At 42.8% G+C, this 16,896-nt stretch overlaps 1 protein-coding gene across 3 annotated transcripts in view; it reads right to left on the bottom strand.

Annotated features, from left to right (window-relative positions):
* Nucleotides 1-16,896, bottom strand: part of LOC144822815 (zinc finger and BTB domain-containing protein 8A-like) — a 101,031-nt gene that overhangs the window by 55,128 nt on the left and 29,007 nt on the right. For all 3 annotated transcript variants that reach the window (XM_078680731.1, XM_078680732.1, XM_078680730.1), the window contains one exon: nt 10,234-11,189. In XM_078680731.1, coding sequence (XP_078536857.1) covers nt 10,234-11,161 — 928 coding nt within the window. In that variant the 5' untranslated portion in view covers nt 11,162-11,189. The remainder of the gene's footprint in view (nt 1-10,233; nt 11,190-16,896) is intronic.

Here is a 16,896-nt window from a genome sequence, read left to right as displayed (position 1 = left end):
TGCAGTAGAGTCTCACTTAGGATCAGTTAAAACAGCCATATACTTTAGCATGCAATCATTGAGCAACCACTCCTTGGTCCCAATTATTCTCTTGCACCGTGAGTTATTGAGTTTTCTGATCACAGTTTACTTGGATGCAGAAACTTCATTAGGCGTATTTGTATTTTAATATGTGTTAAGTCAACTAGGATTTCACGTATAAAACATTTTAAAAAGTTGTGGCACGACAATGGTCCAGTCTATCCTGACTGAGGGAGAGTGATTTATGGAGATTTCCAGGGAGAGGGTACATTTACACTCACTGCTTACAGAAATTAAAATTACTTGAGATCAAAGATAGGGTTCTCGTTTGTAGATCTGACTTCTGATTCCACAAAGTATTACTGCAGTATTGAAATGCTGCAAATCGTAGCCTATATATAGAACTGCAGTTAAACTACTCTATATACAATGAGGGGTGAACCATAATGCCCATAAAGCCTTTCAACATTTGACTTTCCCGCAGCCTCAATGATGCTGGAACAGTTTTTAGAGTAGCAGTGCTTCCATTAATATTATATGGTTGAAGTAATAAGGCTTGCAAAAAATCGCTGTGTCAGACAAAAAAAGATGTTTAGCAAATGTGCAATGCCCATTCAGCAGGAGAGTGGTAAGGGTCTGTATGAAGCTGGCTTGGCACTTTTGAGCACTGTCCTGGTGGCACACTGCCACTTACAGGCGGCACATTTTCCTTTGAAATGACAGCTACATTTGCATGGATATGTACATACCACACCAACAATAATGTGTGGAAATCTGGTTCCCACACATATTTATGAGGTGCCTCGCCAAGTAAAGTGTATTGATTTGGTCTGATCATATTAAAACCTTTCTTTCTATAATATTTCAGAAAAATTTGCTTCATTTGTGCTTTCCTAATTGCTGATATATTCTCAAATATGTATATCACTCATTTACAGGTATTTACATTTCGTTTTGTGTTAAAAAAAATGACATCCCACAGCCTTTCCTTTCACACTCCCATCACCCCAGCACGCGTGTTACCTAGGTCACTTTTACAAAATCCTCATGGTTTGCAGTCAGAGAAAAAAAGTAAACACCAGTTTCGCTGTCAAAAGTAAAGCAGTAATTTGTCAGAAGATATAACCTGAAATTTGACTTCTGTCTTTGAATGCACAACAAATGTGATAAGATAGGCACACAATTTAAAGGTATTTTTATTGTTCATTCATCTTTCGATTTCCAGCATGGTTATTTTGGCGGTACTGCAGCACCCCCCACACACATTTACTTCCAGCGCCTATGAGCAGCCTTCAATACTATTAACTTAGAGCTGCTACATCTATGGCAGAGTTACCTGGCTGGAGTTGAAGGAACCATTTTGATATGGTCTCCTACTTTATCCAGGGCAGGTCTTAGCAGGCAGATAATGGCGACTGTGTAGAGCTAGTTGATGTGGCCACTCATGGCTCACTTGCAACCCTACAACTGTTCAATGTATAAGAAAGAATGCTAACCTATTTCACTGCAAGGAAGGAAGTGGTGAACCACATAAGTAAGGTGATGCACGGATCTAGGTCCCATTAAGGCAGGAAATGCAGTCTCCGCTCATGTTAGGACGTGTCTGAAGTTGTGATTTGAATGAATAAGAACTTGTAGCAATCAAATCCTAACAAGACTGTAGCCCTGAATTCAGCATCACAGCGCAGACGAAACATATGGGAGGGTAGGAAAGAGAACAAAGGGCTCAGTTCAGTCATGCCCAATTCTAGCCTCTATGTTAGACCCCATTTGGGGAAATGGGAACAAAAAAGGAGGCACGGGTCACATGATTTCCACTGTGGTGGCGGAGATTGTTTGCCACTACAGTCTTGACGGTACAAAAGGGGGTGGTGATGGACGGAGCATCTGAACCAATCAAACACTCACACCCAGTCAAAAGATCTGGGTTTGATCCATCACCGTTCTTTAGCCCACTCTGCCACCCCAGTTCAGACATGGCTATATGCAAATCAGTCTGACCCTGTGCCTCATGGGAACAGTCCAGCCCGAACTGCCAAGCCATGCCTTCCCTGGACCGGAAACAAGCTTCTGAGGACCGGTTTCTGGCATTCCAGCCGTCTTCAGCCCGGCTTGCTTGAATCCAGCGGCAAGGTGAGCAAGGGACTCACGTCTGAGCATACCCTGCCACACTTATGGAGGCCAAAGCGGTACAAAAGGGGGTGGTGATGAACGGAGCATCTGAACCAATCAAACACTCACACCCAGTCAAAAGATCTGGGTTTGATCCGTCACCGTTCTTTAGCCCACTATGCCACCCCAGTTCAGACATGGCTATATGCAAATCAGTCTGACCCTGTGCCTCATGGGAACACTCCAGCCCGAACTGCCAAGCCATGCCTTCCCTGGACCGGAAACAAGCTTCCGAGGACCGGTTTCTGGCATTCCAGCCGTCTTCAGCCCGGCTTGCTTGAATCCAGTGGCAAAGTGAGCAAGGGACTCACGTCTGAGCATACCCTGCCACACTTATGGCGGCCAAAGCGGTACAAAAGGGGGTGGTGATGGACAGACCATCTGAACCAATCAAACACTCACACCCAGTCAAAAGATCTGGGTTTGATCCATCACTGTTCTTTAGCCCACTCTGCCACCCCAGTTCAGACATGGCTATATGCAAATCAGTCTGACCCTGTGCCTCATGGGAACAGTCCAGCCCGAACTGCCAAGCTATGCCTTCCCTGGACCGGAAACAAGCTTCCGAGGACCGGTTTCTGGCATTCCAGGCCACCCCCTTTTGTACCACTACAGTCTTGAGGCATGTCCCACTATAGCTTGGCAAACTGGGCCAAATACAGCCCTTTGATCACTTTACTCTCAGGGTAGTGAGGGTGAGCAGTCACAGGCTTTGCAGGGAGGTAGAGTGGGGTGCCCAGGTACTGCACTCAACAATTAACCAACAGACACAATAACTTCAACGTCCAGCCCAGTGCTTGTCTTTTAAGAAAAGGAAATTACTTTTTACTAGCAAATCGTTTTTATTGGTATTTTTAATAAAATGTAACATATATAAACACACCATGTGAGGGAAAAGCAAAAGTGCTAACAGGACCATACAGAGACTATCGGTCCCTTCCACACAAGCCTATCTATTCAGAAGAAGTAAAGAGAAAACGTAACCCTCACCCCCTTCCCCGCAAAACCCCCCTAAAAAAAGAAATTACTTTGTAATCACACAGCAGTACTAAATACTTATCAATGCTGTTTGGTACACACAGCAGTGACAAGTGGTATGATTCTACCATGTGGTGCTACACCTGCCGAGTTCTCCTGACCTAATCTCACCCAGGTGACCCCTTGATGACCAATCCCACACCCTAGTCAGGTAAAAACATAAATCCGACATGTGCAGTTTCCCCCAGAAGTCAAATGTGCACTCAATTACACGGTTTCTTTCAGGTGATGTACTCCTGGTGATGTGACAATCCTGCTGGACTTTAGCAGGCAGCGGCCAAAGTGAATGAACAAGGTGGCGGGCCACTGGGTAGGCCGGATGAAAGCGAGTGACTAGTACAGTCTCTTTGATTTTTGGATAGTGCGCTGTCGCATGCTCAGAGTTTTCTGAATTGCACACTGCCAGGTGGGCCTAAGCAGTCTAAAGAAGTGAGTAATGCTGTGGAGAGCTTGGGTAGCTGTGTTGTATGCACTGTTTATGTGATTTGCACATGTAGGTGTCTACTGTTTACCAGGAATCTTGTTGATCACATGCCCTTCTTGATATGCATGTTTAGCCTGTACCCCCAATGGACATATGCTATCATGCCATATTTATGGAGATAGTACTTGATTCAGGTTGCCAGTGCAAGTTATTTGTTGCTTGCCAAGGCTGCTGCTAATATTACTAGTCAGGGCTCCCTTTCGGGCAGTGTGATCAATGCAGCCGCACCTGGCACTGAGCTCGAGGAGCACAGTGCTTAGAAATAACTTATGGGTTTAAAAGCATCCACTGCTGTTTATTGAGCGTCCAGGAGTTTTCAGGCAACAACAGAAATATCAAGATACCTCTCCGAATTAATGTTCCTACTGGAGAGAGATTGGAGGTTGTCTACTCGCAGTTTTGAGTCATCATAAAGTAGCGCAGAGGGTTAATATGCCTGCTGAAAAGAACGTGTGTAACACAGATCACAGAACTGTATTTTATGTGGCTAGCTCAGTGGGTTACTGCCTCTGTCAAATACATCCTTTGCTACTTGCGGTTCATAAGTTAGTCCTAATATAGGAAAAAGCTTCATGAAAACTGCATGGTAGAGGCTGCAACGTTATGTTTTTTTCTCCAGCTTTTCATTATCCTAATGTTGCTAAAAAGGGATTGTTGGAGTAGAAATACATTCTTTTTACTAAAAGCCAACCCTAACCACTGTGGTACTTTTTTAAATCCTGAGTTTATGCTTCTTCAGACCAAACTCTTAAAATATACTGCCTAGTAGTGTAGATATAACATCTTGTATTCCTTATTGTCATATGTAACATTTCCGAAAAAAGACTGGTTTACACACATATGATTCATTGTCTCTGTATAATGTGTGTGTGATGTAAAGTGCTCCGACATTCTACACTGGAGTGAGCAGTGCTATAAAACAAATGAAATGCATGTGAGGGGCAATGTTCCCTCTAATATTTTTCCTCTGTGTGCGGCAGTGTAAGGTCTATGTGCGCTGCAACCAAGGCTATGTGCGCCAGTAACCAGACCGCGCATGTAGGTGCAGCGCCAAATATCACTCCAAACTTGCTTAAAAAAGTGAAAAGACGGTGCATTTTCTCACCAACAGATCCAAGTGAATGTTGTTAAGGCAGGGTTGAAACCGTCCAACATGTCAATTTGAAACCTTGGCAGCTATGTTGCTGCATTTCTTTTCTTAATAGAGCTGGGCTGTGGGTTGATTGTGTGCATTTGTACAAGTTTTCATGTTAATTTCAGCTCAAAATGGGCGCTGCAATTAACATGAAAACTTTAACAAATGCAGTTTCAGGGCTGGGTAAGGGTAGGGCCGCATCAGGCTTTCGACTAACGCATGTTAATGCTAGTGTCCACATCACAGCATTAAAATGCATTAGTCCTGTATTCCAGCGCCCCTCTGACAATACTGCAATTGAGGTACACTGCCAATGAGGCAGCACCAGTACGCTAAAATTGTCTAACATATATGAGCATGCAACTGCGCCTTCAAATTTAAAATGCTATGCGTCAGAGATAGAATATTCATAAACAGCGCTGAGCAGGCCTGGCCGCTAGCAGTTTTAGGCAACAATAAAAATGTCATGATAACTCCGGTGATTAATGTTCTTCCTAGAGATAGATGGAGTTTTGTCAAGTGGAGGTTTTGACTCATGGAAAGGTAGCACAGAGGGCTAATGTGCCTGCTGCAAATAACGTGTACCATCCAGATCACAAAGTGCACATAATGTAAATGGGTCAGTGGGTTACTGCTTTTGTCAGTGAGATCCTTTTGATACTTGCAGTTTATAAGTCAAAATCCTAAAATAGAAAAGTGAGCTATTAACGTTCATGTTCTCACCAGACTGATTACCCTATGTTTGCAAAAAGGGTTCATTTGAATAGAAATCAATTCTGTTTATTAAAGAGTACCCCAATCATGATATTACATCCTAATTTCAGTGTGTTTCTCCAAACCAATCACTATTAAACTATATTGCGTACTAGTATGGATGTCATGTCGCTCAAACACCTTGTAGTCATTTGTTGTATGTAACATTTCCTATACAAAGATTTACACACATATGAGTAATTGTCTCAGTTTAAGGAGTGTGATGTAAAGTGCTCTGCCACCCTACACTGGTAGGAGCGGCGCTGTAAATAAAGTTAAATTCATTTGAGTGAGAGTTCCTTTTTGAAAGCAGTAAACGAGGTGATTCCACGCACTAGTGGAGGTAATAGTCTGACGAAAACAAAAGGTAGTGTTTGCTAAATACCTTTGAAGCGCTTAGTCACATGAACAGCTTGAGTGGTTACTGCTGATAATACTCCTTAAACTGATCGCTAGATTACCATAAAAGGATGCTACTTTTACAGCCATTAAATTTGCTATTCACGCTAAAGGATTTTTCTTGAGCAGTAGCAGCTCGCACTATAGAAAAGGCTGGAGACCCACTGGCTTTATAGACCACAGATGCACATAGTTGGCTATAGCAAAATTATTGTATGAGTCCATCTTCCATCAACTTAAGCGCTGGAACCGGCTGTACTAGTGCTTCCTTCGAAATTTAATTTTAACTACTGTACTTTTGAGTGTGTGGAAGCAGGATAAAAGTGAGCAAAAGCGGACTGGCCCCCTTAAAGGATATGGTTTAGAGGCTTGGCAATCAGTAGTAATAAATTACATCAAAAGCGTTGCCTTTCATTTAGGTTGGTAGTGGGAGACTAGGCCTGAAATTTAAAAGGAGCAACAGATCCCTAAATTTATCAGCCCATGGTGAGATATGAAGAATCTAAATTAATATTAAGGTCTCCAAGTAATACTAAGTGTGTCAGAACTACTAGCTGTTGTCAACATTACAGAAAGATTACTGGATTCACTGGTGGCTGAGGTGGGTCTATAAACTAAAATTATTTAATAAAGACCCTGCAGATTTTCTATTTTGTTGGAGGAGTCTCAAGGTCAGATGTTTAACACGATCTCATAGTCAAAAATGCCACACCTATGTATTTTGTAAGCTGCCAGAGACTAATAAAAAGGTGAACCCCCTCAAATAGGATTTTCGGTAGTATGCTGGAATATTTTTTACACAGGAGCCACACAAAGTTGCCTTCGTGTCCCAAATGAGAAAGGGTGCAAGGAAGTGTTTAGAAGGCTTAACTATAATGTTTATATTTGACTTTATGTTAACAGATTAGACAACAAGGGTCGAGCGAATCAAATAAGTAAAAATTTTACGTGATTACTACTTTAAACAATATGCGTGAATGCTAGCGAAATTATTCTATAATGTACTTCAAATGCGAAAAAAAAGGCAATGCAAGCTCACTCTGAGGCGGTAAGTGAACCCTCAAGGCGCACTAAACGAATATGCATTTTAAAACATGATTGATATCACAAAGTTATCTAAGGATGCAAATACATGGTCGTGAGTCAAACAGCAGCCTCGTTTTTACATCATGGGAACAAAAACGGTCACTTTCTTACTTCGCACATCTGGTAAAATACTAGATTAAAAAGTAATCATAGGCAGATGATGCTCCTGTACTAAGTAACAAACACTAATGTGCACGTGAGACTGTCATTTAGAAGTTATCCCTTTGCACACCATTAAGAGACGGAATACCAATACAGACAGGCCTCAGTAAGAACAACAGAGTTAAGTCCTTGATAAATTGACGGATTCGTATTCCCTGACAGAAAAAAAACTTTAAGATGCGGTACAGGAGGCCTGGGCATTTCCAATGAGCCATGCGCATGTGGGTTTTGCAGATCACTGGAACCATCAAAGAGTTCATGAAGCATCACCTAAAACTCGCAATTTCATCTGATGGTCATCCGTTCGGAGATTGCTACCGCATACCTTGAGTAAAGCAACTTGCTGACTGGACAAATATTGAATACGATTATTGCCTTCCCAAAACCGAGGCACGTCCGTTGAATTCAAAGTGAACGTATGAACACATTTCTTTTGTTCTCCAGAGTGTGGCTGAAGGGCATATCGTGAGCTTTTGTTTAAAGCATTCATGTTAATCGCTGCTCATCATGTACTCTGCAATTAACACGAATGCTTTAAACAAAAGCACACGATGAGCCCCACAGCCACACTCTAGAAAACAAAAGGAATTTAGCAAGTGCTCCTGGGGCGAGCACTTGCTAAATGCCTCTAGAAATGCCGTTTTTTCGCGCTGCTTCAGTGGCGCGAATGCTTTCAGAGATGTGTGTGCGCGCCACACACACAGCAGTGCGCGCTCGAGGGCACTGATGTGCGCGGGCACCCAGCCGCGCGGCTTCCTGGGAACACTGGTGAAGGGGGAGCAATGGAGAGGTGAGGGACATTGTTGGAATGTGGTAATGAGGAAATCCGTGGAGAAGGAGGTCATTGGAGGGCACCTAAAAAGATTTTCGCACCAGGCGCCACCAGCGCTAAAGCTAGCCCTGCTACTACTAGTTCTACAAAAGGGTTAAGTGCTGTTGAGGATGGGTGGAGAGTGTCAAACAGGATATGGTGCATGCAAAATGCAAGAGTTGTTTAGAGAACATAACTTTCTTTGCAATCAGTACATGTTATATCTGAAATTATTAACCCAATTTATGACAAGTTTAAAGGCTTACAAATCAGTACATGGATAAGGCTCAGGTACTCGTGCCACAAAATCTTGCATTTGACTGCCTATTTTATTTGTGATGATACGAAGGGCAGGTCAGTTAATTGTTTCACTTACCTACAATTCATCCTCAGTTGGTCAAACATTTTCTTGGATGGCCTACACTAACACATTACATTTCGATAGTTCAGGTTCCCGTGTAGGACTTGTGGTTTTGGTTTGCTATTTACCCCATCCTTCCCCCATATTTTTAGCATTTTTAAGAATGTTTGGGGTTTATTTGTTTACATTGTTTTAAAGGTGCTCTCTTTGGTTGGAGGGGATCAGTAATTACCTAAAAATAAAGATTTGATTAAAAATTTTCTTTTAAGAGTTAAGTGATTCTGGACTTCAATATTCCTAACAAACTTTAAAAAAGACCTTCTTGAAGTTCCACTGAGGATGGTAGTGCTTTTTGTATATCCCTTACTCTTTGGTTATCTGCACTATACTGGAATTGAGGGACCCCGTAGCCTTTTCATAATGCTTGTGATTCTTTTGTAGTTCATAGACAGCAAACAGCACTTGGCTTTTTGAAGAGTGCATTTATTAATAATTATATTGAGGTGTATAATTTATGTGTGTGGAAAATGATTCATTGTCTCTGCATAATGTGTGTGTGGTTTACACTCAACTCTTGCATGTACTCACCGCAAATCAAGGTCATTTTGAGAGGCTAATTTATCAAAGCATTTTGCAACTTGGACTAACTAAGGGGTATTAGAGTGCTGTACATGGAAAATATTAAATACATTAACAAGGGCCTGTTTTATTAAGGCAGCATGAGAGGTACAGGAGTGCTGTACATGTAACAGAAACAATGTGTTAATAATGTGGATAGAACAGAGAAAAAGGCCAAAAGGAAATTTTTAAACACTGTTTTTATTTATTAGTTGTCAAAGTAGTTTTAAGCATGGTTTAATAAGCCTTTTTCGCCCCACTGCGTTCTATTACTGTTACTGGCGCTTTAAAACTTTTGTAGTTTGTTAATTCCACGTTTGAGCCTAGTTGTAAAAGTTAAAATATTTTAGCAAAGATTAACTTGAAGTTGGGAGTTACAATTCTAAGATCTGGTTTATATTTACTTGCTGTGCTTACTTCTAATTTTAGATAATGTAGAGCCATTTGTACTTCCTGGCTTCCCTTTTGTTTAAGATCTTATTGTTGGAATATATTCTATTGATTTTACAAACAAACAAAAGGACATGTGCAACATGCTCAAAGAGAGCAGCAATTCTTAACCTGCAAGTCCACTGACCCCTAGGAATCCACAACGCATACTAAGGGGGTTCACAGCTGCTTAGAAAGTTAATAATAATAGCGGAATAATAACGTGCATACACATGAAACTAAAAATGTAAACCTTTGAAGGATTTAAAATTGGGGGCTAAAAGTCAATTTGGTATCCTTGGGTTGATGTGTGGGAGCAGGGTAGGCACAGCAAACAGTAGTAGGCGCATCTGGTGGCATCAAGCAAAGTACTGGTATGTGCAAAAAAAAAACAAGATACATTAGGAGCAAAAACAGACACATTGTTATGCTACAATCTAGCCTCTTTGTCTTTTAGAAAAAAAACTACATTTTGAAAAGCTCCAACATCCCTATTACAATGTTAATAATTTCAATATATTTCATAAGTTGTGTTATTTTCTTTAGTGTATTCCTGTTTCTATAGTTTGTGTGGTTCAAAACATAGAAATTGCCTCAGCTTCCAACTGTGATTTCTTAGCAGTCCACAGATGTAAAAAATTTAAGAACCGCTGTTCTAAAATTTTAGTGCTATTTACTCATGGCTCTGTTTTCAAAGACATTAGAAAAAAGGAAAAACATTTCCAAGTGAAAACGACAGGTTTAAGAAATATGGTGCTTCTCACCTTCTCCGTAGCCTTCCATGATGCCTACAACCCCGCTGTATGGGTCAGGTTCCATTGTGTGTTTGGGAGGGTTCTTCTCCTTGAGGGATACAGGCTCTTGTTTAACCTCCTGACCATGCAGGCCACCAGGTTGAGTGGGCTCCTCATCTTCCACAATCTCTATTATAACTCCTGCAGGAGAATTGGTGCCCACTGTTGCTGTATATCTGGAACTTCGTGGGTCATCACCAACTGCTAAGGATTTGCCTAGTCCAGTATCAGGAATAAGGGAGCGTCCTATCTGCTGCCGGGCCTTTCCGAGAATGCCCCATTTTCTAACCTGTGGGCCTGGACGTGGCTTCTGCTCTTGGAAGTCCATCTGTGAGGGTGGCTGATTGCTGTGGTGTCCCCATGAACTGGAACTGACAAGGAAATCACCAGGATCGGAGGTTGGCTGATGGCGAGAGGGGCTGGTTCCTGTCCTCCATTCTGCATTGTATACGTTGGACTGTCTGTCCCCATTGCTACATTTGTCAAGTTTTGAGGGTGGCGAGAAGCCAGCTTGGTCTTTTTCATTGATGTCCAATGAGGAATTGATGAAGGTCTTGCAGGCACCAATAACGTCGGTCATTTGAAGGTAGCTAGCTGCCGACATGACTTCAATGACTGTCTGCCCATTAAGAGCGAGATTGCCTGTATACATGAAGTCCAGGATGACATGGAATGTTTCAGGTGAGAAGACTTCAAAAGTTGCTGTGGTTGGCTGACATGCCTCTTTTGAACTCTGGGAAAGGAGCATTTTGAAATATCCACTACTGGCAAAGAGCACATTTCGATGGGCTTTGAAAGTTCTCCCCTGAATGAGGATATGGCAGTCGCAAAATAAGTCCTGCTGGCGCTGCTCGTTCAGCTGGTGTAACAGGCGTGAGTGATGGGAGGTAATCTCCATTCCACAGGATGACAGCTAAGCTACGCCACTGAAAAAGAAAATACTAAATAAATCTCAAATTGAGGAGAAAGCATCAAATAAGACTAAAAACAGTGAATTCAACAGCAGAGAAGCATTATCAATTTTAATGGAAGTGGTTTCTTTCCAGAAACAGTCACTAAAACGTGAAAGAGTGAGTAAAATTAAAATATGGGGCCTAACATCAATTGAGGAAAGCCAGACGTAAAATAGCCAGCCATTATACCATGGCCCTGCATGATCTATATTTTCAACTCAACCAACATCAAAACAATATATACCTCTGATGTAAATTAAAGCTGTTATGGCCCACCACTGGTAAAACTAACAGCAGAATATATTTACCAGATGTAAAAGAAAATATACAGTGTTGGAGTATGTCTTATGTTGATTGGGCACGATTCACAGGGATTTTTCGAGCCTTGCTTCTGTTTGTCTCTTTCCTCTCTCTCTTCCCTTTGACTCCCTCTCTCCTCCCTCTCACCTCTCCCCCTCTTCTCCCCCAGAGAAGCATGCTTGTATGCACTGTGATTGCATGATGTTACTACACATACCATTACAATGCATTCCCATAGATCAACATAACTAACAACTTACAATATAGAGGAGATGGGCTGTGGACTTCCCCCCTCGGCCGTCACCTACCCAGCCGGACTTTGGGCAGACTTTCCTTTGTCTCTCCGCCTATCTCCCTCCTACCCTTATACCTTACTCCCCTACCCTTCTACACTTCGTTTATCTTGTCTTCTGTGCTCTTTAAATATTTTCTTGCGACAGATGTAACTTGTAACTGATGTAACTTTGTAACAATGTGGAACCTCATGTAAAGCACTCTGATACCTCCGGGTCTAGCAAGCACTATATAAAACTCATCAAATAAATAAATTGGTTAATGTTGTCCTGAATAACGGAGGCGCAGGGTAGACTAGATGAAGGGACGGGAGTTTTGGGTGATGGATGAAAGCGGCATTGGGTGGAATCTAGGATAGGTAGCCTTGGTGTTCGGCACCTGACATTCAATAGCGGCGCCAGGAGCTTCTGAGCAAAACTGTGGGCCCTGGCATTAATTCTATTACCAAATTAAGCACTGGTTTAAAACAAATATGCTGTTGGTGAAGCAGCTGTGCAAGGACCTTCCGTCAGATCCCACTGAACGTCCTAATCTGCCTAAAGGAAACAGAAGCAGAGCGAGATGGAGCCGCGCTGTTACACTGGGTCTTTCAAAAGTTAGGTTATTCTAGCTGCACGGCTGGATCAAAGGCGAGATGGGAAAAGACACTATAAGGTGTGTGAGATAACAAGACTTATCAATAAGGTCGCGCAGCCTGTGTGTGCACCTGCTGCGGAAATCTCAGGCTTTATAGCTCTCCTCCTGTCTATGCCCTGTAGAGACATCCCTCAAGTGCAGGTCGAAGAACCTGGCACACACTCTTGTTTACCCTGGTGCCCTTGTGCCCAAGGGAACTCCATGACAAACCAACAACATGCAGAGCATAGCACCTGCAAGAATGGGAACACCGAGCACGAGCTAGCAAAAGAGCTCAGTGAGTGAATGCAACCCTGGTGTGGCTGCACTCTAACATAGTGCTCAGACATTGTCTATTCCACATATTATATGTGTTTGTTGATTAATATAAATGATTGTCAACACATTACACAATTCAACGTTTTAAAATAGTAAGTTACTTCAACATTCACAGTTCCCTGTCCAATGTTAAGATTTGCTGTTTGTCCACGAGCGCTACGGGGTGGTAATACTAATAGCAAATAGACAGATAATGTTCCCAGACTTCTATATTAATAATGCTTAACGGAAAAGTAATGAACGTGCAATGTATTACCTAGTGCACTGCTGGACATTTCTACAATCTGCGTTCACTCCATCCTCCTAAACGTTATACAAAAACATTACCAAAGCAATACTTTTTCTCCATCAAACGCTAGCGGGGGCAATACAAATACGCCACTGAAAATCTAGTTTGGTTGAACTAGGTCCCGTCATTTCTACCAAACTGTTGCTCATGGCACATGGCTGGGCGGGCACAGGTAAGGCATATACTGCAAGGTGTATAGACCCCTGTAGTCTTTACTCTGTGATAGACAAATACCCCCTCTGATTGCTAAGCCCCCCCAGAGGTAGCACTGGCATACTGCGAGTCAGAACCAGGTTCAAGGTCCAATCTTTTCTGGTTACTTTATAGTGACCCTGGGGCACTGTTTTAAAAAAACATTAATAGTATCTTGTAATTATGCATGTTAATTGTGACAGCACATCTTTATTGTAACACTATGTATATTAGGTTACATGGGTTGGGGTATTTTGTAGAAGGCTGTTACACGTTATAGAACATGGTGAATCCTTCTGACTGGGAGAGTTTAATCTTTCCTGGTTGAAAAGCAAAGAGGGTGGTGTGTGGGGGGAGGTCGAGTAAATGTCAGGAGGAGTAGGAAGTGTTCACACTTCCCTAATCACGGGCAGGAATTTCCCTTTAGTATGCTCAATTACTCAGTGGGTTAATGCAAATGCAGCAGCAATCTATGCACAACACGGAGATCACTCATACAAATGATTCCCATCTGTCCTCTTAATTAATGGGGACTCACAGCCTCTTCCTTTGGGTTCTGTGCCATCGTTGCAGAAGCTGTGTCAGAAGGACTCAGGCAAATTATTCCCTCTAAGACTCTGCATTTGCCAGGTCTTAATACTCAACTGCAAGTAGTTTTTACAGCAAACTATCCCCAAAAAGCTTGTGGCAAATTGAAGAGAAACTAGTGCATCTTTATATTTCCATGGCAATCAAGGGCGCAGGCTTTTCTGCAAGGTCTTTGTGCTTGGGACCATCAGCAGTAGGTGCTGTATACATTACTTAATGTTCCATTGTTAATGGAAGTGTTTTTTGTTTGTTTTCAGTGCACACGGTATGTACTTCTACGGTGCTTGGCTATTGTGAAGAGGAGGCTCTTGTTAGGAGGAGCGGTGCATATAAACGCTTCAATTTCAAGTGTACAACAAGCATTAAAAATGCAATAGGGCTCGACTTTTATTAAGTTAAAGCAATTTGCTTTGCTATACAATACCATTAGCAAAGCAAATGGCTTTAACTTAATCGAAGGCGAGACCTATTGCATTTTCAATGCTTGTTTTCTCCTTTTGTCTAGAACGAGTCTTTTTTTTTCACCATTTGTTTTGCAAATATATGCTCACTTTCTTTGGGTATTTTGTTTTACTTTGTATTACATTTATCTTTAACACCTGTTGCATATGCTTGCAAAAATACATAAAAAATATCTGAGGCTTGTCAAGGCTAGATCTACTGGCTTTGCCAATGTTAGTTATTGGACCAGAAACACTGACTATGAGGTGCTGTTAACTGGAGTGCACGTGGACAGCCGATACTGTATTACAGACAGAGGAACATGTTGCTGGGCCTAGAATAAGCTGCATGTGGTCAGTTTATGTTCGTATAACCTGTAAATATGAGGAATATGACACATATTTATGAATTTGCTTAAGGCACAAGAAAAGAAAACCTGCCTACCAGGACCACAACCAGTGTTGGCACCTAGATCTGTTGGGGGTCTAGAGCAAAGAGGTCTCACTACAAGCAGTGAAAGCAGACCTCTCACCCTACTCATCCTCAACTCAAAGCAAACACACGGAAATCATTCCATCCAAAAACAAGCCTTCCAGCTCGGGAGGTTAATAAACCTTGAGTGGGAAGTGAAATTAAAAACTCCTGAGAAAGGAAATTTCATACTGACAGGCACATACATCTATGTGTGGATTAACTAAAATGCAGGATCTGCAGGCCAGTCTCTTAGCCAGTTAAGACAACCCCCAAAATATTAACTACACCAACACTGACCATTTATGTAGCATTCAACACAAACTCTCAAATAACCATTGACCTAATAATTTCAGCAAAATATGTCAAATGAAAGATTGCTTGGCTCTTCCGGGCGCCAATGTCTGCGGCGTGCACTAACCCAACGAGCTATTTGAGTAACTTACAGTGGGTCGCACCGCAGAACCGAAGTCAAGCCTGTTCATAACGAGGAACATTACACGAGAGAAGCCATGCTGCCCCGCCAGCGGGACACAAAGCCTTGATGAATGGAGACAGGGGTAACACAGACCCAGGAAGAGCTGGCAGCACACGTGAGTGCATTTGCATCGCTGGTGGGGGCAGGAAATGCTCTTTGTGTTCACCCGGAGTATTTAGCAGGATGCGGGCGCGCCTGGGCATCATCATAGGAAGGCCAACGGGGCACGGCGGTCTGGCTGGCTGGGCATGGTGGGCTCCAGTGAGTTTCAGCAGTTTTCGGGTCATGCCAGACAGTACAATGTTCTGCAAGGATTTCAAGGATGGGAGCAAGGGGCGCCAGGTCAGTCCTTGGAAGAGTGCGCCCTGGGGGCAGGTGGCCGTAGTGGCTCCCTGCCCGGAGAGCAGCGCTCGGCCCAGCAGTTTGACTCTCCACTCACAGCTCAAGCGCCCTCCACCCAGGCCCCAGACGGCAGGGAATAAAAGGCTTCCCTTTAGCAGGCCTCGCTCGAGATGCCACTCGGGCACGGTGACAAGTGCAGCACGGCACAGGAGCGCATCGGGTTTCGCCTGCAGCTGGTGGTGACACCACCGCTTCAAGAATCGATGGAGAGCACCCAGGGGCCTGTAGTGGTTGTAACCAGACTTCCTAAATAAAAAACACCCACTACGCCAAAGCAGTTCCAACACTTTCTCTGCGTCAGATTGTTTGTAATACATTTGCTCCAAACTGTCACCAAATCTATATTTTTATGTTATGTTATGTTATGTTAATTTTTTATTTGTACAGCGCACGTACGCCCATGGGCTTCATGGCGCTATTGGAAAGATCAGATAACCAACATAACAAGGGAAAAATGTTAACAACAATCTATACAGCGAAAGCCTGTGTGAAGAGCAAGGTTTTAAATGCCCGTCTAAAGGTAAGGAGATCTTTACTCTGTCTAAGAGTCTGAGGCAAGGAGGTCCATAAGGAGGCTGCCAAGAAGTGGAAACAGCTGCCTCCTTGACGCTTCTACACTTTTTGAGTGTAAACAAGCACAACATCTCATCATTCAAACTGCGCACAGATCCCCCTCTTCAGTTCCTCATAAAAAACAAGTAACCTGAGACTGGAGCGTTTTTTTTTTTTGCATCTCGCTTTCACTTTAAAGTGAGAGCCAGATGCAAAAATAAATACGCCGCAGAGCTTGTCTTTATGGGGCCATGTGTTTCAAACACATGGCCCCATAAAGATAAGAATCCTTTTGCGACGGAAGGAAGTCAGGTGAGCCCGTCCAAGTGGGACGGCTCAAAGAGAGAAAAGAACACGTCACAAATAACTCTTTCCCAATGGCAGGCCACAGTTTAGCATAAACGGTGATGCCAGCCAATGGGAAAGAGGGGCGGGGCTTAAAGCACGATACTCAAAGCTTCTGAAAAACATGAAATCTCACCAGCGAGACTGCGCATGTGCGCAACCCACGCAGGCGAGACATAAAAAGCACTACACAAGATAGGCCCTTACATATTTTTGAGACCATTACACAGCCATCAAAGAAGCAGGGATGGAATGGGGCATCACATAATGTCGTTTGTGCGGTGTGTTAGTGCGTGGTGTTCTCAAGGTGTTTTTTTGTGTCCCCCTCTCAGGCTTATCCCGGTTCTTCATGGAATTAACACAGGGGAGTCTGA

The sequence above is a fragment of the Lissotriton helveticus genome, chromosome 3_1 (genome assembly GCF_964261635.1).
Source record: "Lissotriton helveticus chromosome 3_1, aLisHel1.1, whole genome shotgun sequence".
Classification (NCBI taxonomy): Eukaryota; Metazoa; Chordata; class Amphibia; order Caudata; family Salamandridae; genus Lissotriton; species Lissotriton helveticus.
This window is presented reverse-complemented; position numbering and strand designations above follow the sequence as displayed.